Here is a 25,132-nt window from a genome sequence, read left to right as displayed (position 1 = left end):
TCAATAATATATATTATGTAGCCTTCCTAAAACACAGTGTTGAGTTGAAGAAGCGATTCGTAATCTTAGCCTATATAAGTGTCTATGGATTAAAAACTTACCAAATAGTCTGTGGTTTCTCTTAGTTCACTGCTTTACTCACCAGCTGGCGCCCTCTTCTATGAGAATAGGCGCGACGTCATCTGTCAACTTCATAGCGTTCGTAAATTTTTACCGCGCAAGCCGTAAAAATTTTTCTTAAGTGTTTTTTATTGTTAAAATAAAACACAGTGTTTAGTGTTGGTGTTAGAAAAGTGCTTCAAGGTGAAATGAGTGTGGATAGAAATACACAATGTGCAAGTTCTGTCGCCTCGGACGAGGGACAGGCTTGTAACAGCAGCGGGGCCGATGCAGGCTCCTCATCTTCGGAGGATGAGGCTGGCTTTGCTTCTCCACCACCTAACAAGCGTCGTCGTAGGTATGTACAAAATCCTTATGCCGATCCACGCGTCGATGTATTGATGGATCAAGTAAGTCGGATTTCAAACTTCGTTTCCGAACTAACTAGTCAAACAATGCATAACACCAACACTCACCAGATCATAAATAATTGCTTACCAGGCCCTAGTCACGCTGTTCAGTCTAGTAATTTGGAGTCAACTTTCCTTAAAAGACCATGTACTTCATCAAATAACCTCACTTTAGGTGAATTAAACATTGATTATGATGACAAGAAGATTATACCTTCTGCTGATAAAGACCGCCTATTAGAGCTGGTAAAGTACCAAAAATTCAACACTCAAGCCTGGAAGGGCATTCGATATAAAAAAGCGATGCAGTCTTATGCTGCAACACCTGGGTTTATAGGTCTTAAAATAAATGAAGAGCTTTGTCATTTTAGTAAAAATAAAGACTATTTAGCATCTACAGAGCAGCTATTAGCTAGTTTATCTAATGTCTTACTTGAACAAAGACAATTACTGCAAACAGGACTGCGGGGGATTGTTGACTGGGCCTCAGCGGATGCAGAAAATCTTAATGCCAATTCTCTCTGTGAGAGATTTTTAACAACATTTGGTCCCGGATCTAGTATATCAAAGAATTCTGAGCTGTCCATGCAGATAATCTGTGGAAAAAGGGCAGAGTGCATTGAAGTTAGGCGGGATCGCATTCTTAAAGAAATAGCAAATTCAAACCTCAGAGCTACTTTACAAAACGTTCCACCCAGCTCGGAATACTTATTTAGTCGAGAGGGCTTACAGCCTATTATTCAGTCATTAGGTGGTTCACAGACTTGGTTGAATACGCCAAGTTACTTAAAAGAAAAGAGGTCTAGTACTCCATTTAATCAACATTCAAATAAGAAACAGAGATTTCCATCTACTAGATCTTATAAAGAGGAGAGAAAAATAAAGACTATGCCCAAAAAGAACCGGCCCTTTCGTCGAAACAACCAAGCAGAGAATACAAGTTCCCACACTAAACAAAAGTGACAATCCAACGAGGGTGTTCAGGGGTGGATGTTTGAGGGAACATGTAGAGGCTTGGAAGAAGTTAGGTGCCAACCCGTTCATCCTAAGAATTATATCCAATGGCAAAATAGCATTCAAAACAAAACCTCCTCTACATTACCCCAACAAGAGTATCCAAAACAAGTTCTCAACAAGAGTAACTACAAAGATGTCAGCAGTGATCAAAGAGCTGAAAGAAAAGAAAATTTTAGAACACCCTCCAGTACTCAATGCAGGTTTCCACTCAAAGATGTTTCTTGTAACCAAAGCAGATGGAGGAATACGCCCGATCTTCGACCTCAGGGGCCTCAACGCACATGTCGCCGTAAAGCACTTTCAGCTCATTTCACAGGCAGATGTGATAACCTTCTTACAGGATGGGGATTGGTTGGTCAAGATCGACCTCCACCAAGCATATTTTCACCTGCCAATCGACGAGAAACACCGGCGCTTTCTGAGGGTGATATACAACAACGAAGTGCTACAGTTGACTGCCCTACCATTTGGCCTATCGTCTGCCCCCCGTTTATTTGCAGCGGTGTCCAATTGGGTTGCGGAAATCCTACGGACAAAGGGGGTGCGACTGCTTGCATATCTAGACGATTACCTCCTGGCGCATCAGAATCGTGCCAAACTTGTCACTCAGGTTGCGGAAACGCTGAGTGTTCTAGAATCACTAGGTTGGCATGTCAACTATCAAAAGTCCAGTCTCATACCAACACACGAGTTGGAATACCTAGGACTTACCTGGAATACCGAAATCAATTGCCTGTCATTGCCCCAAATGAAAATAATGAAAATAAAGAATATCATATCAAGTCTGCTAAAAAAAGGATGCTGCACCCTGAAAGAGATGCAAAGTCTATTAGGCATGTTAAATTTTGCAAATTACTCAATTCCAAAAGGACGTCTGCATTGCCGCAAGATGCAAATATTTTTGAAAAAATTTCATCAGAACCGACCCAGAGACAAAAAAGTAATACCACCTTCGGTAAGTCAGGATTTGACTTGGTGGCTAAATGCTGTAAACAACAGCAGGGCCCCATTACATCAGAAAGAAGTAACACACTTTCTTACAACAGATGCAGCAGATGCGGGATGGGGTGCACATCTAAACAGCCTACTTCTATCAGGCAAATGGGCTCCTTACCAAAAGAAGTGGCACTCAAATCTAAAAGAACTTTATGCAGTATATGCGGCAATAAAGTGCCAAGAGGAGAGCCTAGAGGGAGCTCACATACTGTTGCAGACCGACAACCGTACTCTCGTTGCATACATAAGGAACGAGGGGGGCACAAGATCACTAGCCCTATTAGAACTGACAGGCAGGGTTCTAGAGTTAACCGAGCAGCTCAATATAACGCTGTCGGCCTGCTACCTCCCAGGGAGGCTAAACGGAATAGCAGATCGTCTCTCGAGGGGTCGCCCAGTCCCAGAGTGGCACCTACTTTCACAGGCCACGGAAGCCATATTCAAAGAGTGGGGGGTCCCAGATATAGACCTGTTCGCGTCAAAAGAGACCGCCGTCGTGCGAAGCTACGCCACATTGGATTCAACAGATGGGTGCGCAACTTTCTGCGACGCATTCAGCCTTCAGTGGGATTACCAGATGGCCTGGGTGTTTCCCCCCCCAAACCTCATCCCACGAGTATTGGCCCATCTGAACAAGGCGAGGGGAACATATGTTCTAATAGCACCTCATTGGACTCGGTGCTTTTGGCATCCAGACCTACAGGCGAGGGCTCTCGGAGAGCCAATAATAATCAAGGATCTGCGGAAGACCTTGATAGATCAGACTACAGGCAGAGTGCCGGAACAGATAGACAAGTTGTCTCTTCTAGCCTGGAAGGTTGGGGGTGGGCAGACAAAGTGAGACACTGGAGTTTAGACGAACAAAACTTATTAAAACAAAGCTGGCGGGAGTCCACCCTTACTACATACAAAGCACCTATCAATAGATGGCTGTTGTGGTGTGAGTCTGAGAATATAAACCCAAATACACCAGATGGTAGCACAGTGGCAAGATTTTTGGCAAAGCTATTTTTAGTAGACAAATTAGCCTATAGTACTATCTTGTTGCACAAATCAGCAATTTCAACATTTTGTGCTACATCTGTGGAAAATTTTTCTAAAAACTTTTTTGTTACTCAGGTTTTGAGAGCTATATCCATCGCTAAACCGCCAGCTCCTAAGCCTCCAATATTTGACATAAAAATACTGTTCGATTGGCTCAAAAGTACTAGCTCCAATAATTCATTATTTGACATTTCCCGGAGAACATCTCTCATTCTTTTATTGGCATCTGGGCGTCGTATACACGATTTAACTTTACTGGATATTTCACAAAATAATTTTCATAATGATGAGGATAAAATCACATTAATTCCTAAATTTGGCTCCAAAACTGATTCCGGTACACATAGACAATCTGGTTGGTGCCTTCTACAGCATCCTGATGAAAAAATCTGCCCTGTCAAACATATAAAATCTCTTATTTCAAAATCTCAAAATAGAAGATCACAGCAGCAGGATCTTACTAATTTATTTTTATCTGTAACTGGACCTATTAAGCCAGCATCAAGAACCATGATTACTGGATGGATCAAATCAATATTTAAAGAAATTGATATAAGAGCTTCTCCGGGTAGCATCCGTTCAGCCGTTGCTTCAAGAGGATGGCTTGAAAATAGACCTGTAGAAGAAATTTTGAGTAGGGGAAATTGGAAAAGTGCTCAAACTTTTAGTAAATATTATTGTCGCTCTGTGCAAAGCAATAATGATAATAATACTTCAGCTGATTTGTTACATAATAATTTTTCTTGTTTGTAGCAACAAGTTGACAATTTATAATATTTTTAATTGTTTGTTTAATAAGAAATTATTGATCTCTCTCACACAGAGTAATTTATTAGAATAGAGCTAAATTACTATCTCCCTAGAGTTCCTATAGGAATAAGTTTGTAATGTGCCATTTTGATAATTCAATATTATTCACAATTTGTTATGTTTTAAGATAAGAATTTGATTTGTTTTGTTTAAAAAAAAAAAAAAAAATATAATTTTATTTGTTTGTTACAAGTTAAATTTTAATTAATAATAATTTAATATTCAGAATAAAAGTTTTTCTTATAGAAGAGTGAGTTTCAGTTGTTAATAATAATTTAAGTAATAGAGAATATTTGTAGTATCAAATTTAACAATTTATCACATAGCGTTCATGCACCAGCAGATATCAGACACGTCTTCAACTCAACACTGTGTTTTAGGAAGGCTACATAATATAACTGTTTTGCATTACAACAAAACAATTATTATGTGCCAAATAAAACACAGTGTTGCAGCAAGGTCTTGCTGGTGAGTGAAGACACTATGAAGTTGACAGATGACGTCGCGCCTATTCTCATAGAAGAGGGCGCCAGCTGGTGAGTAAAGCAGTGAACTAAGAGAAACCACAGACTATTTGGTAAGTTTTTAATCCATAGACACTTATATAGGCTAAGATTACGAATCGCTTCTTCAACTCAACACTGTGTTTTATTTGGCACATAATAATTGTTTTGTTGTAATGCAAAACAGTTATATTTTTAATTCTATAGTAATAAAATTTACTGACACATATGGATATACCATATTCTTATTTTATTAAAAATATTTTTAATACACAGGACAACAAAATATTTATAAGTCTTGTATATTACCTGGAGAAAGTTTTTTAGTATAATATATAATTAATAGTATTCTATAAAGATAAGAAAATGCCTATCCGGTATTGCATTGGCTTATCTTATCAGATAGTCAAAACAGCTTGCATCATCCTATATAAATGAAAACAAGGTTCTTCCAACGTATACAATTTGTCCCGAAACCGGTGTCCGACCCTTTAAAGTCATGATGTATGGCATATTTTATTGACTAATTTGGTTATCGAAACGTTTGGTTAGGACAATGCAGGTTGATCACCAGCTGATTGTCTGACAAGTAGGATGATCCATTCATCGGATGGCCATGTAAAAAGACGGTCCTGCGCGGTGCGCCTGATCTCTCGCCAGTCGTGTCGGTCTTCCGTCAAGTTCCGTCCCACTGGGTTATGAGAGTAAAGGAATAGAGACTGCTCTTGTGTACTGCGCACACACTTGGGCACTATAAAATAACTGGTTTCGATGAAACCGGCCACCTTCACCGAAACCGGTGCTACTAGTATGGAAGTATGGATTTGATATAAATAAAGCTCACTATGGACGGGTTTTTCTTATTTGATTCTCGACTCGTTTTAACTATACGCAATCATATAATAATACTCATATTCATTTGGTAGACTTATAATATCTGTCCGCATACAGAATCCACATAATATCTGTAATTACTTCGATTCCTCAAACCGAGATCCTGGCAAATAGCCCGGGCGCTCATCTCGTATATTTACAAAACGATTTAAACTGGAACATTCCTGCATGAGAAATACAAATCTATGCTTCTGAAACTAATGCTGTGCGCGCGGTAAGTGATGTCGGCTGCATCAGGTATCCGCACTCGGACAGTTCGACAAGGCTTTATTTGAACGTGGCGAGAAAAGGAACTAAACGCTTCTATCATAGAAAAACGTCATTTTTGATATGTGTTTGACAGTTCTCCTTTACCAGCAGCGCTCCCGTCAATGTCACCCACGTTCAAATAAAGCCTTAGTTTTATTAACAATTATTCAAAGAAATATATTAATTATCTTTAAACCTTTTACGAAGTAACTAATAACTAATAAGTAATAACTATTTATTAAAACACATAACTTTATTTCCTAACGGGCATAACTAAATTACACTAATACTTATACCTTTTCCAATGAGTCCCTACAAAGAACCAGTAGAAAGGATAAACATTAAATAGACGAACATACAACCTCCTCTTTTTTGGAAGTCGGTTTAAAAGGAATCGAGCTATTTCCTTGCGTTTGTTCACGTGCTGTAAAGACAAATACTAATCGTATATCGTATTATACCGTAAAGAACGTAGCTTTGTAGTCTTTGTAGTCCTTGCAACAACTCTACACTATTCTTCAAAAGCTATTTCTATTAAAAATACGTGTGTCGTGTAGCATTCGGAGACTGCCGTGGTAAGGCATAGCATTTTTTTTTATAAAAGAAGTGGGCAAATGAACAAACGGGTCACCTGATGGAAAGCAACTTCCGTCGCCCATGGACACTCGCAACATCAGAAGAGGTGCAGGTGCGTTGCCGGCCTTTTAAGAGGGAATAGGGTAATAGTGGAGGGTAGGGATGAGAAGGGAAGGGAATAGGGGAGGATAGAGAAAAGAATTGGGCCTCCGGTAAAGTCACTTACTCGGCGAAACACAGCGCAAGCGCTGCCGGTTTTCTGTGAGAACGTGGTATTTCTCCGGTCGAGCCGGCCCATTCGTACTGAACCATGGCTCTCCCACGTATGAATATGCATAAAATGTTTTTATGAGTTCTTTTAGCAGTAGCACATTAGTACAATATAGTTTCTGATTTAAGACATAATGAGCACTGGCTAGTTTTCAATTTTGGATCTCACGCCTTGTATACGAGTTTCAAAGACATTAAGTCCGTTCATATTTTATGCACATGTCATACAAATCGATTTTCAATCAGGGTTGCGCCGCAAGTGAACATGTGGCGAAAGTTCTGAACCGCCCAACTTTGTGCGGAACTGCATGCGACGATATTCATGTGTCCAGCTTCTTGGTTCCGATAAAAATCTACTTTATGTCACTTGGACCGGTAAAGTATGAGTCGAACATTTACCCGAGTAAGAATGAATTTTAAACAAAAGATTTGCCTTTAAAATATTATAAAGGCGTACTTATCTTCCGACAAAAACAAATTATACTAACTAGTATTTACGAGGGATAAATTCGTAAAAAGTACTATCACATAGTTTTGTTACATCTTGTGTAACTACAGATCTAAAAGGATATTTTGATGAGTAGATGATAATTATTATCGAAGAGCCGCAAATACCTCACAATGCAAGTAAAACCCGTGGCAATAATAATAATCCCCACACCGGTTTCGGTGACTGTGGCCAGTTTGATTGAAACCAGGCCGGTTACGCAGGAGTAATTTTATAGTGCCCAAGTGTGTGCGCAGTACACAAGAGCACTCTCTATTCCCTTCACTCTCATAACCCAGTGGGACGCAAGACCGACACGACTGGCGAGAGAACAGGCACAGGACCGACTTTTTTTACATGCCCATCCGACGCATCTTACTTGTCAGACAATCAGGTGATCAGCCTGCATCGTCATAACCGAACTTGGAAATAATATTATGTTTCTAACGCGGGAATCGAACTCACGACCTCCGAGTCAAGAGCCGCGCTCTATACCACTAGACCACGGAGGCAATAGGATATAATATAACTGCAATTTTTTTCAGGCTAGAGGGAGCACCAGCAGAGAGTAAACAAAATGTTTTGTGCAACGTTAGACAACGTTTCTATCAATATTGAATTTGACCGGCTTTTGGGCGGATTATTTACTGTAGGTGCTAGTAGCGCCCTCTGTTCCGACCTTTGCGTAATATTCCATAGTAGATGTCCAGTGCGGCTTCGCCCGCGTAAATTAGAAATTTTACGAAAACTGTACATTTTTCCGCAGAAAAATAGCTCATGTCCCTTCACGTGGTCTACTCTATATCTGTGCCAAATAAAATAAAAATTGCTTCAGTAGTTCGTGAGATGAACTACTGAAGCAATTTTTACCGAGTCAAGAGCCGCGCTCTATACCACTAGACCACGGAGGCGTTAGGAGGAGGAGACTCGAAAAGTACCAATAATAGGGCCATAATTAGGCTCGACATAATCATGGATCATGAATGTAATTTGCGTAGTAGAGTATGCTTTCCATTCATAATACAACGCTGACACTCCCAAACTTGTATCTATTATGAATCAGGAGTTCTCTGATCACCTTTCGAACCATGGTATACTTTGGTGCAAAATCTTAATAATTGTTGGTAGCGTATGCTTAAAATACTTTTCACGATACCGAAATCACCACCAGTTCCCAAATTAATTTTGACGAGTGCCCTCGATTACTTATGGATCCCTTCATTAAGTCACCACTTTTGTGAATATAATACCAAATTGAGATGATACCCTATGCACCAAAAGAAAAATTTTGAAAATCGGTTCACAAACGGCGGAGTAGGTAATCGTTGAATATAAAAAAATGAACATAACACCTCCACCATTTTGAAAGTCTGTTAAAATTGTAGCCATGTGTGTTATTCTGATGTATAAGCTATATTATTGTTAAGTTTCATTTAAATCTTTTCAGTAGTTTTCGCGTGAAAGAGTAACAAACATCCATACATCCACATTTCCATACGTCCAAACAAACTTTCCCCTTTTTATTATTAAGTAGGATTAAATTAATAATTAGGTCGATAATAATAATTATTGTCATCATTGACAGTCAATGATGTTTGAATGTTAAATATTGTGAAATATCTGATATTTTACAATTTTGTGGATTCAGTTTAGTTTTAGGCCATGTACCAAAACAGATCCTAGTAAATCTGCAGTAGCACCTAATTACTTTTTTAATTTGATAAGGGCGTAAAATATCGTAAGGTATATTACTATAAGGTTTTTCCGGAACCGATCTAATGTAAGCGCTCTCCTGGGGTCCATTATATATTTTCCTCATAAATGGCTTCCCTTATCTAATTAGAGATAAGCATGACATAGTGTTGTTCCGTAGCTATTCTTCAGCATTTTTAAGCGATTCTTCAAAAGTGGAACGCAATAATTAGGTTAGTTGCGATGAAAACAATGTTCACTCAAAAATACGTTATTATCTCGATAATACAAATCAGGCGGAAAAATTGACTTACTAATGAACATTCCAGAACCCTTCTGCTGTTCAATCCAACATCATTACAATTTCGATACGATTTCAATGCATTTTGGGTAAAATACTTCTTAGATATTAATCAAATTATTCTAAACTGTAATTGTAATTTATTATGCACAATCCTACTAATATTATAAAGGCGAAAATTTGGGTGTATGTCCATATTATGGATATATTTTGTTAGTTATTCACGCAAAAACTACTGAATGGATTTTAATGAAACTTTACAATAATAAAGCTTTAAATATAACAGAATAACACATAGGCTACAATTTTAACTAATTTTCAAAATGGAGGAGGTGTTATGTTCGTTTTATTTTTACTTTCAATGAGTACTAAGCGTTTGTGAACCGATTTTCAAATTTTTTCTTTTGGTCCCAATTTGGTACCATATTCACCATTATTAAGTGACTTGATGAAGGGGTCCATGAGTAATTAAGGGAACTCCTCAAACGAAGAGTCCCGTTCGAATGCGATGTCTACCTTATATAGAGTTCCCCCCCCTACCAGCCTCTATGAAAGTAGAGGTTGGTATCATTGAGAGATCGACCTAGCGGATTTTTAAAATATTGTTATTGAGAAAAAACTAATTTGGCGCAGAATCCGCGTCATTCTTTTTCACCTGGCATATGAAAGACGGGCGTGAGTGTGAAGAAATTTCTTAATGTAAAGCTAAAATTTTGTGTATTTTTCATAACGATAGCAAAGTATACGAACAGTTCTGTGGGTCGTCTTTCATACAAAGGGCTTACCTAGCGTGTACTTTATAAGGTAGGCGTTAGATTTATCGCGTAATATTTGCGTTTTATCAGCGAAGATAAAGCGTACAAATAAAGTTGGAGGTGAAACCATTTTACCATCTAAAGGTCGACTCATACTAACGCATGATGCTTCAGTTTCAAGGATTGCGCTCCGGAATTGAAATAATGTAGATGTTCTGCTCAAAGCTCATACGTGGGAGAACCATGCTTCGGCACGAATGGGCCGGCTCGCCCGGAGAAATACCACGGTCTCACAGAAAACCGGCGTAAACAGCGCTTGCGCTGTGTTTCACCGAGTGAGTGAGTTTACCGGTGGCCCAATCCCCTACCCTATCCTCCCCTATTCCCTTCCCTTCCCATCCCTACCCTCCCCTATTACCCTATTCCCTCTTAATAGGCCGGCTACGCATAAAAAAAAAACAACGGCGAAACACAGCGCAAGCGCTGTTTAACGACGGTTTTCTGTGAGAACGTGGTACCTATTTCTCCGGTCGAGCCAGCCCATTCGTGCCGAAGCATGGCTCTCCCACGTATATGAACGAAGTGACGTGACTCGTGGTTAGGCTAAATACCTACCTAAATACAGAATAAGATGCAGGCTATGCAACGCCGCGAAGTAGTGTTGGGGCCTGCCTAAGAAATTTCTAGGTTTGAAAAAGACGAGTGAATTAGTAAAATTCCGTTGCTATTTTATTATGTGTTTCCCAAAAGCTTCTGTTAAATCTAATACAAACTAGTGTAATTGAATTTTTTTTATAACATACAATTTAAAATACCTGGATGACCGAGCTTTGCTCGGTACAGCAAACACTCATTGACTTCGTGTTACTTAATAACGCCATCTGCTGGTCGTTAAAACAATTAGTTGCTAACAAAATAGTATTATTATTTGCCAATAGATGTCAGGAAGAGTCATATTTTTCAGTTTATTGATTATCGATAAAACACGAATAAAATGACATTTTCTGAAAATGATTCCTAGCTAGATCGATTTATCGCCCCCGAAACCCCCTATATACTAAATTTCATGAAAATCGTTGGAGCCGATTCCGATATACACAAGAATTGCTCGTTTAAAGATATAAGATAAGAAAATCGTCTCGACGCGTCTCGGTCTGAACAGGCTTAACAGAAATTTCTACTAGCGAGCGAGGAATGTAAATCCGACAAAATATGACGGCGATGCTCATGGGAGCGGCGCGGAATTGGAAAAATGCCTTACATGGAGAATCACACACTCAAGCTATGTATTAACAAAGGCATAAATGTATGAGCCCTATCTTTTGTTCGGATTAATCGGGTTGAGTGGCTTATTCTTTATTTTGTATTGAGCAGAATTTCGTATTTTTGCATACGATATGGATGTCGAAATTATTAGGAACTTTATAAACGTTTTCCTTATATTTTGTTGAGTACCACTCTATCCTCTATGCCGAATATTAATAAGATCTACAAGTACCATCAAAGACATTTATTCATAGGCAGTTGACAGACCTATATCACAGTATAGCAATATGACATATAGGGACTAATATTGCTATACTGTGCCTATGTATCATTTGGTCAGATTATGTCAGATCCAAATGATAACACTGATCAAAGGTCCAGTGGCAATATTCTCATCAGCCCCCGTAGACAAGTGGCGAAACGCTAACGCTAGCGCTACAAAATGTATGGATTTGACATTACTATTCGCTAGCGAAGCGATGACTTATGTCAAATCGCATACATTTTGTAGCGCTAGCGTTAGCGTTACAGTATATAGTATATACTCGTAGTTATAGACACTTGTCTACAGGCCCTGGTATTTAATTTGTCAAATTCCGCTTTTAAATTCAAGAATGTATATTTTTATTATAATTAATTATTATTTCATTAATTATTGTTATCCAGCTATCCTTAATAGTGATTCTTTTTTTTATAAAATAAGGGGGCAAACGAGCAAACGGGTCACGTGATGGAAAGCAACTACCGTCGCCCATGGATACTCGCAACATCGGAAGAGCTGCAGGTGCGTTGCCGGCCTTTTAAGATGGAATATGCTCTCTTCTTGAAGGTCGTATAGGTCCGGAAATACTGCTGGTGACAGTTCGTTCCATAGTTTTACAGTGCGCGGCGGCAGAAAGTTACGCGAAAAACGCACGGTGGAAGACTGACACTCATCAAGGTGATGTGGATGGTATATTTTTCGCGTGGGGCGATGGCGAAAAGTTGCAGGTGGTATGATTCCGAACAATTCCTCAGAGCACTCCCCGTTATACATTAACCGATAGAGGATGCAGAGTGAAGCTATATCTCGGCGTAATTCCAAGGGGTCCAAGCTGTTTGAACCACTATGGTAGTCAACAATTCGAGCGGCCCTTCGTTGGATACGATCCAGAGGGAGCAGTTGGTATTTTGGCGCCCCTGCCCAGAGATGAGAACAATATAGTACTTAGTGTTAGTTATAGTATAAATGTTATGTATGTTAGTCTATAAGGTAAATATAATACGGACCAAGATGCCTGATCTAAATAAATAAATAAATATTCCATATGAGGCCGAACCTAAGCCTTGTAGAGTTGTAAGCGTTGGTCCGGACTGAAATACTGTCTCGCTCTGTTAAGAACACCATGAGCTTCTTCGGGGCTAACTTGGCCTTACCCTCTAGAATCTAGATGATATCGGAACTGGACTTCGCTTGATATGTTAGCGCCAAGTATTTCAATGCGTGTCAATGCGTTCATATTATACGTAGGAGAGCCATGCTTCGGCACGAATGGGCCGGCTCGACCGGGGAAATACCACGTTCTCACAGAAAACCGGAGTGAAACAGCGCTTGCGCTGTGTTTCGCCGAGTGAGTGAGTTTACCGGAGGCCCAATCCCCTACCCTATTCCCTTCCCTACCCTCCTCTATTCCCTTCCCTTCCCTTCCCATCCCATCCCTACCCTCCCCTATTACCCTATTCCCTCTTAAAAGGCCGGCAACGCGCCTGCAGCTCTTCTGATGCTGCGAGTGTCCATGGGCGACGGAAGTTGCTTTCCATCAGGTGACCCGTTTGCTCGTTTGCCCCCTTATTTCATAAAAAAAAATGCTATGGGAGATTGTTAAAGAGGTGCCCTCAATTCGAGGATATACGACAATTAAATTTATAAATTCCTGTGTTTAGCAAATCATACTATATAATATACATTATTATTATTTACCATTATCAGCATATAGTTCAAGCTCATTATATTTTTACGAAACATAGAGCATATTTTGAAGAATACGAGTTGCCCTTTGAAGACTATTCAAGATTTATTATGCTGAGGTAATATTGTAAATTTCTATTCAATATAATATTTAAAAGACTATAATATATAACAATATAAAGGTGACATAGATATTTTTACTTATTTTTAGTGGTATATTTTACCAGGATTTCATGACCGCGTATTCAGTCGACGTTACCAACAAAATGTATGTATACAGCTGCAGCTCTACACAGAGTAACATCGTATCCGTTTGGTTCTATCTTTATTACGTTTCTTTGGTATGGCAGCGACTGGTTGCGCCGCACAAAAGGTGGCTTTCCTGCCCCCGTAGACAAGTGGCAAAACGCTAACGCTAGCGCTACAAAATGTATGGATTTGACATTAGTATTCGCTAGCGAAGCGATGACTTATGTCAAGTCGCATACATTTTGTAGCGCTAGCGTTAGCGTTAGCGTTAGCGCTTTGCCACTTGTCTACAGGCCCTGCCTTGTCGCGAGCGACCGCGATCGACAAAAAATCAAACAAAATGCCACCTTATGACTGAGTTTAGACTATAAATAGATGCAGTAATGTAGGGTTTTTTGTAAACCGTTTTTTTTTTTAAATAATTAAAAATAATATTATGTCCAGGATTTTTTAGGTAACCTATTTTTGATCTTTTTTCTTATACTTTATACTAAATTTGTTATAAAATATTTTTCATTCCATTATCAGCTTGGTGAATGTCGATTTAAGTAATTTTAATTCAATAAACCCAAATGAAATTCTTTTGACGTTAAAATTTCAATATTGAATACCAAAGTCGATTTTCTATTATGAATCTGATTCAATGTAATGAATCCTATAATTTCAATGGAGAAACGAACGAATGAATTTCATAGCGAATTTTAAATGGAAATAAAAATCGGCCAAGTGCGAGTTGGATTCGCGCACGAAGGGTTCCGTACTTTACTCTCCTGGTTCAGATCCTACCTAGAAAAACGAGTTTTTAACGGTTACGGCGAATGGCTATTCCTCTGAACCTTTTTTCGCTACGTCAGGAGTGACTCAAGGCTCGCACCTTGGCCCAATACTCTTCCTGGTCTTTATTAACGATATCACTTCAAAAATTCGTTTCAGTAAATGGTCCTTGTTCGCCGATGATCTTAAAATATTACGGGTAATAAAATCAATCGAAGACAGCGCCCTATTGCAAAAAGATCTCGACTCTATCCAGAAATGGTGCAGCGATAATAAAATGTCCCTCAATATTCTCAAATGTGCTCATATAAAATTTTCCCGCAAAAGAATTAAACTTAACACTTTTTACTCTATCGACGGTCAGCAGCTTCAAGAAACTTCAGTAATTAGAGATTTGGGCGTCATGCTCGATAGCAAATTGTCATTCCTCGAACACCAAAACTAAGTCCTTGCTAAATCATGGTCACTGTTAGGATTTATCAAACGAAACACCAAGGAATTTAAAAACCCAGACTGCATTATTACAATATATAACGCCCTAGTACGCTCTACACTTGAATATGCATCGGTGGTTTGGAATCCTCATTATGAAACGCATATCCAAAGACTAGAGCGAGTTCAAAAATCTTTCACACGATACCTTTCCTACAAAGATTTGTCTTTGTCTTGCCCATACAGAGCTAACTACGACAGGCGGATTAAATATTTCAAAATCCACTCCCTAGAGCAGCGTAGACTGATTGCTGATCTCTGTGTTCTCCACAAAATTGTCAACAGTACACTGGACTCAACAAATTTACTAGGTCTCGTCAACTTATACGTACCCCGATGTGTTCCCAGGCACCCCACAAAAACATTTATAACCAGTTCTGCTAAAACGAACCTGGGAAAATACTGTACTATGAACCGACTCTTAGACTCTTACAATAAACTAGCCCATCACGACATCGACATCTTCCGCGACTCTCTTGTCAATTTCAAGAAAAGGTTATACGATATTGTTTAGACTTAAGAATATAAAAATTGATACTATGACTTTGACTTTGACATGTATATTTTTATTATTATTGCTAAATGTATCTTGTTTTTACCTATGACATCTCGCTTGTAATAGTTCTGACATAAATTTAATTGTATTAATATTATTGCTAATGACTAATGTATTTTGTTTTTACCTACGACATCTCGTTACTTGTAATAATTATTCTGACAAAAGTAATTATATTATTTTATTATTGCTAATGTATAAATTAGTCTTTACCTATGACATATTGTTACTAAACTTGTAGAGTAGATATTCTGACAAAAATTTAAATTGTATTTATTTGTATTGTTTTTTTTTTCTTAATTGTAATGAAATAAAATTAAATATTAGTAATTCTTCTAATTAATGTAAAAAATTTAAGTTCGTCTATAATAATTATATTAAATATATTCAGTCAGGCATTTCTTATGACACATTTCAACTAAACTTATTTTTAATGTAAGGAGCAAATACCTCTCAAACAGTTGCATACGCCTGTAATTAACTATTGTGTTAGTATAAAACAAAAATGTATTAGCTTTAAGTTTTGAATATTGTCACAATATGTTGTTGGTGTATCTTTCATCAGAAGAGCCGCAAGCGCGTTGCCGGCCTTTTAAGAGGGAATAGGGTAATAGGGGAGGGTAGGGAAGGGAAGGGAAGGGAATAGTTGAGGGTAGGGAAGGGAATAGGGTAGGGGTTTAGGGGTTTGGGCCTCCGGTAAACTCACTCACTCGGCGAAACACAGCGCAAGCGCTGTTTCACGCCGGTTTTCTGTGAGAACGCGGTATTTATCCGGTCGAGCCGGCCCATTCGTGCCGAAGCATGGCTCTCCCACGGATAGAGGAAACTTGTAAACAATATTTACCTCTGCCAGATATTATTAATTTAATCGCTTTTAAATATTTAAGTTCTTTATCAATTTATTTTATATCCATACTAATCCATACTGATCCTTATTAATCCTACTAATATTATGAAGGCGAAAGTTTGGATGTATGGATGTTGGTTACTATTTCACGCAAAAACTACTGAACGGATTTTAATGAAAGTTTACAATAATATAGCTTATATTCTGATGTATACATCAGAATAATACAATATAGGCTACAATTTTAACCGAATTTCAAAATTAAGGAGGTGTTATGTTCGTTTTTTTATGTTCAACGATTACTCCGCCGTTTGTAAGCCGATTTTCAAAATATTTCTTTTGGTGTATAGGTTATTATCCCAATTTGGTAACATATTCATAAAAGTGATGACCTGATGAAGGGATCTCAAAAACTTCTCAAAATTTATATGAAAACATGTGATGACTTCGGATTCGTGAGCAGTATTCTAAGCATATTATGCTACCAACAAGTAAGATTTTGTACCAAGGTATACCATGGTTCGGAAAATGCTGAAAGCACTCCTGACTCTTTATTGATACAATTTTGGAAGTTTCGACGTTGTTTTAAGAACGCAAAGCATTCGCTACTATGCAAATTACTTACACTACCAAGTATGATTTTGCACCAAGGTATACCATGGTTTGGAAGATGCTGAGAGCACTCTTGGCTCTTTATAGATACAAATTTAGGAGTTTCGACGTTGACTTGACGCAAAGCATATGCTACTATGCAAATTATATTCATCATCATCGTCATCACTACTATAAACCATTATAGAACCATGTATCGTCCCGTTTTCTTTTGACCCTATTATTGGTACTTTTCAAGTTTTTTTATTATAATATATCACTTAAATCGCGGGTAACACCGCGGGGCAGAGCTAGTGAGGTATAAATAGAGTGATAATGACGCGGGTGACATAGGCAATTTTAGTCGAGTTTTTTTTAACTTATTATTGCTTGCCGGTGTATGCATTATTTCTAAAAGATTCTCATTTCGAAGACGCTACTTAAGGCTATGCTGATGCCGCTAATGAAATTTTAGGTTTAACGATCATATTTAATCATTATTTATCGACTATCGTTAATGCTAAAGTAAGTATATTGTGATAAAAAAGATTAAACAATTATCGCACATTGCGGTCAAAATTGATAAAATATCAGATATTATCGACTACAGTGTGTTACACACTTTTCATCAAAGATGACCTCTGTGTATATTTTCCTCCTACTCTTTATTGGAATATCGTATGCTGGAAAACATGATATTTATGCTGGGTGAGTTAATATTTGACTCTTATTTACTTACGCTTTATATAATATGACGACCTCTGTGGCTCAGTTGGTGGGCTGTTGGTAGTCCAAGCCAAGGGTTCGAATCCCGCCGACGGAACAAAAAGTTTTTCAAAGGTCCTGGGTGATGGATGTGTATTAAATATAATAAAAATCTTAAATATATATCCGTTGTCTGGTACCTACCCATAACACAAGTTCTTCAGGTACTTACCATGGGGCCAGTCGCACGTGGTGTGAAGCGTCCATAGATATTATTATTATAATATTATTTTTATTTTATTAATATTTTAACCAGAAGAAATGGTAAATAACTAATAGCCATTTCCTAAATTAATATACCGTCCATAATATGATAGTATGAGCAATTCTTCAAATTATAAATTTTTAATTATTAGGTACTCTGTCCATGGTATAAAGCTGCTTACTAATGAAGACCAGGCCCTTCTACATAGCTTGGAGGCTGATCTAGATCTGGACGTCTGGCAGCATGGGTCTCCAGGACTCCGTGACGCCATGGTGATGGTGTCACCACAGAACAGACTCCAATTTTTTGATGAGCTGGATAAAAATGGTGTTACACATTACATACATTTATCGGATGTCACCACGTAAGCATGTGTAATTCATACCAATATTATAAGTCCAAAAGTTTATGTGTGTCGATGTCTGTTACATCAAAGATCAAAAAACCAATGAAATAATTATTATATTTTAAAATATTGTCAAAGAGATACTTTTAGTACCAGGAGTTAAGGAATAGTTTTGTCCCGAAAAAATATGTTAAATAGTTTTTTTTAATTTCTAACATTAAAAAAAACTATTTAACGTCTACAGTTATAATAATATTATTGTTCTGCATTTCCAAAATGTATATGAATGTTAATTAAATTTATATTCTAATGTAATTGTTATGTAATAACTACTAAATTTAAAATTAAATAAGGTAAACATTATTTCTGCACACTTCTGTCGTTACCGAAAATAAAACAAATATTTCGGGAGTAAGGAGCTTTACATAAGAAAATGAAAATGTAATTTTCCTTCAAAATTCATTTTAAAACTACTTTTAGCTTGTCGTAGTTCAAAGTGTGGTTTTATTTCAGGGCTTTTGAGGAGTACGACAGTGAGCTTATTCAATGGAAACTGTCAAGAAGAAACAAAATGGTCCCCTTTGATGATTTTCCGAGATACGCTGAGGTAAATAGATTTACAAGATGCTGCTCGCATCTTCGCTACACCGTAAATTATTCATTTATCGCGCACCGTAAATTTTCCGACAATGAAAATTATTCTTTGTCGGAATCTAAAGTATGTTAATATTTAACATAATAATCGGTCGAAAACGCGTAAAGTAGTATCAGATAAAAGGAAGAAAGAACAATAACCGACATAATATTATGCATTTATAATTTTACTATGGAAATGACAAAATAAGTCAACATAGTTTAACCTACGTATCCACGATAGGTATGCCGTTTAAGTAAACAAACGTTATGAAAGGTTAATCGAAAGTTTTCAATTTCTTACTTTTGTTTTGTGAATTTATGGATTGTATAAACTTTTATATTTTGCAGTTCATTTATGTAAATGTTTTATGTAAGTACATTTAAATAACCAAAGAGAACTTTAAGGCATCAATGAAGTCAATTCAGTATTCGGTTACCTTATAAAAATATTATTATAAATGCGAAAGTGTGTCTATCTGTCTGTTTATCTTTTTTTTTTATGAAATAAGGGGGCAAACGAGCAAACGGGTCACCTGATGGAAAACAACTTCCGTCGCCCATGGACACTCGCAGCATCAGTTGAGCTACAAGTGCGTTGCCGGCCTTTTAAGAGGGGATAGGGTAATAGGGGAGGGTAGGAAAGGGAACAGGGGATAGTAGGGAAGGGAATAGGGTAGGGGATTGGGCCTCCGGTAAACTCACTCACTCGGCGAAACACAGCTCAAGCGCTGTTTCACGCCGGTTTTCTGTGAGAACGTGGTATTTCTCCGGTCGAGCCGGCCCATTCGTGCCGAAGCATGGCTCCCCCACGTATAAACTGTTACTGCCCAAACCACTGAACCGATTTTGCCGAAAACTGGTATGAAAGTACTTTGAGTCCCGTAAAGGACATACCTTTTATTCCGGAAAAGTGTACGGTTCCCGCGCGATAAACGAATTACTAAGACTAAGTTGCGGGCAACATCAGGGGCCGTACCACGAAACTGTTTTGAGACTCAAACAATCGAGCGAAAATGCCGCGTCCTACTTTAACAAAGGTGAAATGACGTTGTTAGAGCAGGACGCAGCATTCTCTTTCGATTGAGTCTCAAAACAGTTTCGTAGTACGGCCCCTGGTACGACATAACTTTGACAATGAAGAAAATACCAATTAGCTAGGGTTACTGAGTACTATTATATATTCTGTGCTAGGGCATATAATATTATATTCTGTGCTAGGGTCGGGATAATTGTTTTAAATATATGGCTCATTTAAAAAAAATTCGAAATCGAAACGAAATTGCGGGCGTCTAGTACGTTATATTTTGTCGGTTCCAGGTTGACGAGTATATCGAAAGAGTAGCGAGAGAATATCCCGACATTGTAACTCTAGTTACCGCCGGGCCCAGCTATGAAGGACGACCCATCAAATATTTGAAGGTAGGTTCATTTTGAAATATTGTATGTGGAATCTCCATAAAACGTAGACGGTGTGAACTTTGATCTAAATCTCGATTGAAGACAAGAGGGGATGAAGTGGGTAACTAATAATTTGAAAACTGTAGGTTTCGCGCACGAAAGTTTCCGTACCGTTAGCAAAAATAGGCCAAAAATTGTGTTTTTTGTATGAGAGCCCCCTTCAATTTTTTTTATTTTATTTATTAAATTACACATACAATCAAGGATTTTGTGAAAATTTTAAATGTCTACTTGTTACCATTATTGATATAGAGCAAAAAAGGCCAAAAAAACACGTTTGTTGTAGGGGGGCCCTTAAATATACATTTTATTTTGTTTTTAGTATTTGTTGTTATAGCAGCAACAGATATACATAATCTGTGAAAATTTCAACTCCCTAGCTATTTCCATAATTGAGTTACAGCCTGGAGACAGAAAGACGAACAGACGGACAGACAACGAAGTCTTAGTAATAGGGTCCCGTTTTTACCCAAAGGGTACGGAACCCTAAAAAATAAGCAATTGTTCTTTTTTTGTAAAATGTTCGTTACCTGCTTGGTCCGCTCATATCTTCGATTATTCTACTTCGCATAGATCGTTCAATGGAAACTTTTCTGCATAAAATACGTAGAATATGGGATCATCCTTTCTATCGCATCGGTTCAGACGAGAAATGGACAATGTGTGATCCGGTTTCAGTATTATGTGGACGTTATCTAATCAATATGCAACCGACGTTTTGTCCAAAGATTGTAGATACGACGAAGACATCGGCCTCATCTACTTTCCAGAAAACCACAACGTAATAAAAATATCTTGGCCTTTAGAAAATTAGAAATACCTATTGTCCTATTTTATACATGATATTTATTACATCTTTATACATAAAACTCAAAGGTGACTGACTGACATGGTGATCTATCAACGCACAGCCCAAACCACTGGACGGATCGGGCTGAAATTTTGCATGCAGGTAGATGTTATGACGTAGGCATCCGTCAAGAAAGGATTTTGATAAATTTCAACCCCAAGGGGTTAAAATAGGGGATGACAGTTTGTATATAATAATACTTCTTAACGCGAGCGAAGCCGCGGGCAAAAGCTCGTCTTTTATAAACATATATTAAATAATTATTTTTAAGTTGCCTGTAAAACAAATTAAAGAGTACGTACTAATATTTTAACAAGATTATCAGATCAAAGGACTATTCTTCTGCTTGTTTGACTCATGATGATGTGTGTTATAAAGGCGTGCCTCCTATTTTATTAAGCTATTGCAAAGCTTTTATAGCGATTAGCGGGCTTTAAGCGCGGCGACCGAACCAAGAAATTTCGTAATGAAAAAACCTAACACCTCCGACTCCGACCGGCACAGCGCGGCGGTGCGGCATTGTCGTTTCAGTTCGGCAGACAGACGCACGGTTTTTATGTGCGTGTGACTAGACGTATGCAAATTATAATTGCATAAATTGCATTGTCCCCGAGTCCCAGACGTATTTTTATTATTTTCTCTTTCATTTTAATATTCCCAGATATCAACATCAAACTTCAACGATACTAGCAAACCTGTATACTACCTGGATGCGATGATCCATGCTAGAGAATGGGTGACCACACCAGTGGCTCTATACACCATACATCGCTTGGTAGAAGACCTCAGAGAGGAAGACAGGGATCTGCTAGAAGACATCGACTGGATAGTAATGCCTATTGTGAATCCGGACGGCTATGAGTACACACATACAGATGTAAGTATTTTTTAATAGACCAGGCCATTTAGCTGAAACTTTTTCGTTTTGCTTCGTTATAGAATCACCGATCAAAATGTATGGAATTGACATTAGACGATTCGAACGTCAACGTCATATTAACGAACGCTTATGTCAATTCCATACATTTTCATCGGCGATTCTATAACGAAGCGAAAACGAAAAGATTTTGGCTCACCCCCCAGGCCCCTTAGACAAAGTCCCTTTCGTTAAAAACGGTGACGAAATTGTTATCAAAATGTATGGGATTTGACATTAGTCTTCGCAAGCGAAATGTCATTTAGCGATGACTTATGTCAAACCATATACATTTTGATAACGAATTTAGTCATCGATTTTAACGAAAGGGACTTTGTCTAAGGGGCCTGGTGTAACAAAACCTAGTGATAATACTTTAAGGTGTGTTTTAGTCTCCTATGTAGAGTTTACTGTGAAATTAGCAGCACTGAAAGAGTAACTTTTTTCATCTATGTATGGAAAAATTTAAGACGCGCGGGCGCGTCTCCATACAAATCACAAAATATTGCTCTTTCAGCGGTGCTACTTTCACAGTGAATTCTATAACTATATAAGGAACACATACACATCTTCAAGTAGTATCACTTAGTTTTGTTACACCTTGTAGAACACAATATCAAAAATATTATATGCGTACGTAGATCATATTATAATAATTTGATTTAGGTCATAAAAAAATTAATATTTTTGATGAAGTTCTTCTTCGGTTTTTCCTAGAAAGAAATTGAACCGTTAAAGATCGTAATTTGTTTGCTAAAACTATATAACCATATTAAACTAAGCCAGCAAATTCTAACCAAAACTAAAAAGAAACCCGCGCATACTAAAACTGGCACACTATGAAAACGCTGACGAATGCATGTAATTAAGCTATGAGTGGAAATTTCGAGAACATTGCAAAGAAAAAATCCGATGCGCTCGTTAAAGAGCATCAGTTCAGACAGCGCTTTGGGAATTTTAAGTCAGAAGTTCCACGATTTCCAAAGTTAACTAGAAATTAGAACTTTTTAATTTGCCACTAGTTCAGCATTCTGGGAAAATTCTTTTGGACTTCTTTCTTTGCGTTTGGTGACTTTTGCGGACCTCATCTTAGCTAGTGAGCTCATGCATATTGCCCAAAACTTATATGTTACCTTAATGGCATAAAATATTAGTTTTGTTTATTTTAAAAACAATTATAACTATACGTCTGACATGAAAAAAGCCCCTGTAGTTTCACCATTCATTTCTATTCAAGTCAACAAATTCACTATTGAATAGTTTTAGGGCAATAAATTTTGAGCATACACGCTGACTAAGCTGAGGCTGACAGCTGGGTTCAAACAAACATATTTCGTATACAAGACAGGCTCAATCGATAACACCTCGACAGGAGTGCCAAATGACATGCTATAACGGAAGAAATTGGCCATCCCATCAATCATACCAGCCTTTGGTACATTCTCCTATATTGTTTTATTAGACAGGTCTATAGTTTTACCCTCCATTTATAAAGCTTCCTCGATGATACCGAATTTCGATTCCTCGAACCCGAACTCAGTGAATCCCGTTTAAAAGATAATAATATTTGTCACGGACCTTCGCCTAATGACAACATCACGTTTCCTAAATGATGGCCTTATTACTTTCCGATATTTAAAATTGTTTGTTGATAAGATTTTTGTAACCTTTTTTTAAATAAATAAAATATTTATTTAAAGACCTCCTTTAACTCCGTAGTCTCAAAATTCGTTTATAGCGCTGGAACCGTACATTTTTCCGGGATAAAAAGTATCCTATATCATTTCCCGGGACTTAAAGTATCTCCATACCAAATTTCAGCAAAATCGGTTCAGCGATTTGGGCGTGAACAGGTGACAGACAGACAGACATACATTTGCATTTATAATATATTAGTATGGAAAACCATAGGGTCCCCTTGCCTTTATCAGGCCGATTGGAAAAGCCAATGACAGACGCAAACAGCGAACCTTGAATTAACACAAGGAGATTTATGTCATGTCCTACTTGGTGTAACTCGTGCAATGTGTTATATAAAACCAAAAAATTATGCCAATCAATAACACTTTTCAGCAGCGTCTGTGGCGCCGCACAAGATCTTTTAGACCAGAAGTCAGCTCCACCTGCTACGGAATCGATGCCAACCGGAATTTCGATGTTAATCACAACACTATTGGCATATCATCTAATCCCTGCTCAGACATATACCCCGGCGTGGAACCTTTCTCAGAAGTAGAGACGGGCTACGTTCGGGACATATTACACGACAATCTCGATCGTCTACAACTGTACATGAATATCCATAGTTTTGGCAACTGGGTTCTGTATGGATTCGGTGATGCGAGTCTGCCGAGTAACGTGGCACAGATACACCATGTCGGGGCCGCGATGGGAGCCGCTATGGACGCGAAAAAGTTACCCCAAGCCCCGTACTATTTAGTCGGCAACAGCAATTTCCTGCTGTATGGAACGTCCGGTAGCGCTCAAGATTATGGCCAGGTATTTATTATTTGTATATAGCCTCAAGTAGATAATATTATCAAGATCTTGTTAGCTGTCTTTTTTTACAAACCGAATCATTTCCACTAGTTGATCATTGTCAATATGTATCAGCAGAGAAATTGCATCATTGGCATATGGTGGATCTACGTATTTTAGTCGCGTTATGTCTTATCTAGCCGACAGATCACAAAATGCATTGACATAATAACCTGACCAAATAACGCAAGTTCGCCAATGAAACCATTTTTCTGGTGGAACTTAAATTAAGCTTGTGAGATGTAATGTCTTAACGACTTCTAACTGCACCACAAAATAGGAGCTACTACTTAAAAACTAATTAAATTTGTTGCAGAAAATCGGGGTGCCGTTCTCGTACACTTTGGAGTTGCCAGGGTACGGGTTTGACTTCCGCGTGCCGCCGCAATTTATCGGGCAGATCAACGAGGAGACTTGGAGCGGAATCGCCGCGTCCGCCCGCCTCGCCAGACAATACTATAGAGCGCGAACCAACTAAATAATATACTGTTTCATTGTTGTTTGTGCTTTTTTTTTTTTTTTGGAAAAAAGAAATGAATAATGCTTTTGCGGCTGCACTCAGAAAGATTTGATGATTACTTTTTGAAAAATT

General features: G+C 38.0%; 1 protein-coding gene across 1 annotated transcript; it reads left to right on the top strand.

Annotated features, from left to right (window-relative positions):
• Positions 1 to 308: 308 nt before the first annotated feature.
• On the top strand, positions 309 to 25,038 carry LOC121728161 (carboxypeptidase B-like). The gene is made up of 8 exons (XM_042116283.1): positions 309 to 509; positions 2,698 to 3,359; positions 17,948 to 18,160; positions 18,656 to 18,749; positions 20,096 to 20,197; positions 21,748 to 21,963; positions 24,076 to 24,501; positions 24,857 to 25,038. Exons 1-8 carry the CDS (start codon positions 309 to 311, stop codon positions 25,016 to 25,018), a joined length of 2,076 nt encoding a protein of 691 aa, XP_041972217.1. The 3' UTR covers positions 25,019 to 25,038.
• The last annotated feature ends 94 nt before the right edge of the window (positions 25,039 to 25,132 follow it).

This window comes from Aricia agestis, chromosome 6 (assembly GCF_905147365.1).
Source record: "Aricia agestis chromosome 6, ilAriAges1.1, whole genome shotgun sequence".
Lineage (NCBI taxonomy): Eukaryota > Metazoa > Arthropoda > Insecta > Lepidoptera > Lycaenidae > Aricia > Aricia agestis.
Note: the sequence above shows the minus strand (reverse complement) of the source record. Positions and strands in the feature narration are given on the sequence as shown.

Bases quoted from the DNA above. Each gene is read 5' to 3' on its own strand.
- LOC121728161 (XM_042116283.1), top strand. From the start codon at position 309: ATGAGTGTGGATAGAAATACACAATGTGCAAGTTCTGTCGCCTCGGAC. The intron at 510-2,697 runs GTAAGTCGGATT...GCGGCAATAAAG, and splicing joins TCGATGTATTGATGGATCAA to TGCCAAGAGGAGAGCCTAGA. The intron at 21,964-24,075 runs GTAAGTATTTTT...AACACTTTTCAG, and splicing joins ATGAGTACACACATACAGAT to CAGCGTCTGTGGCGCCGCAC.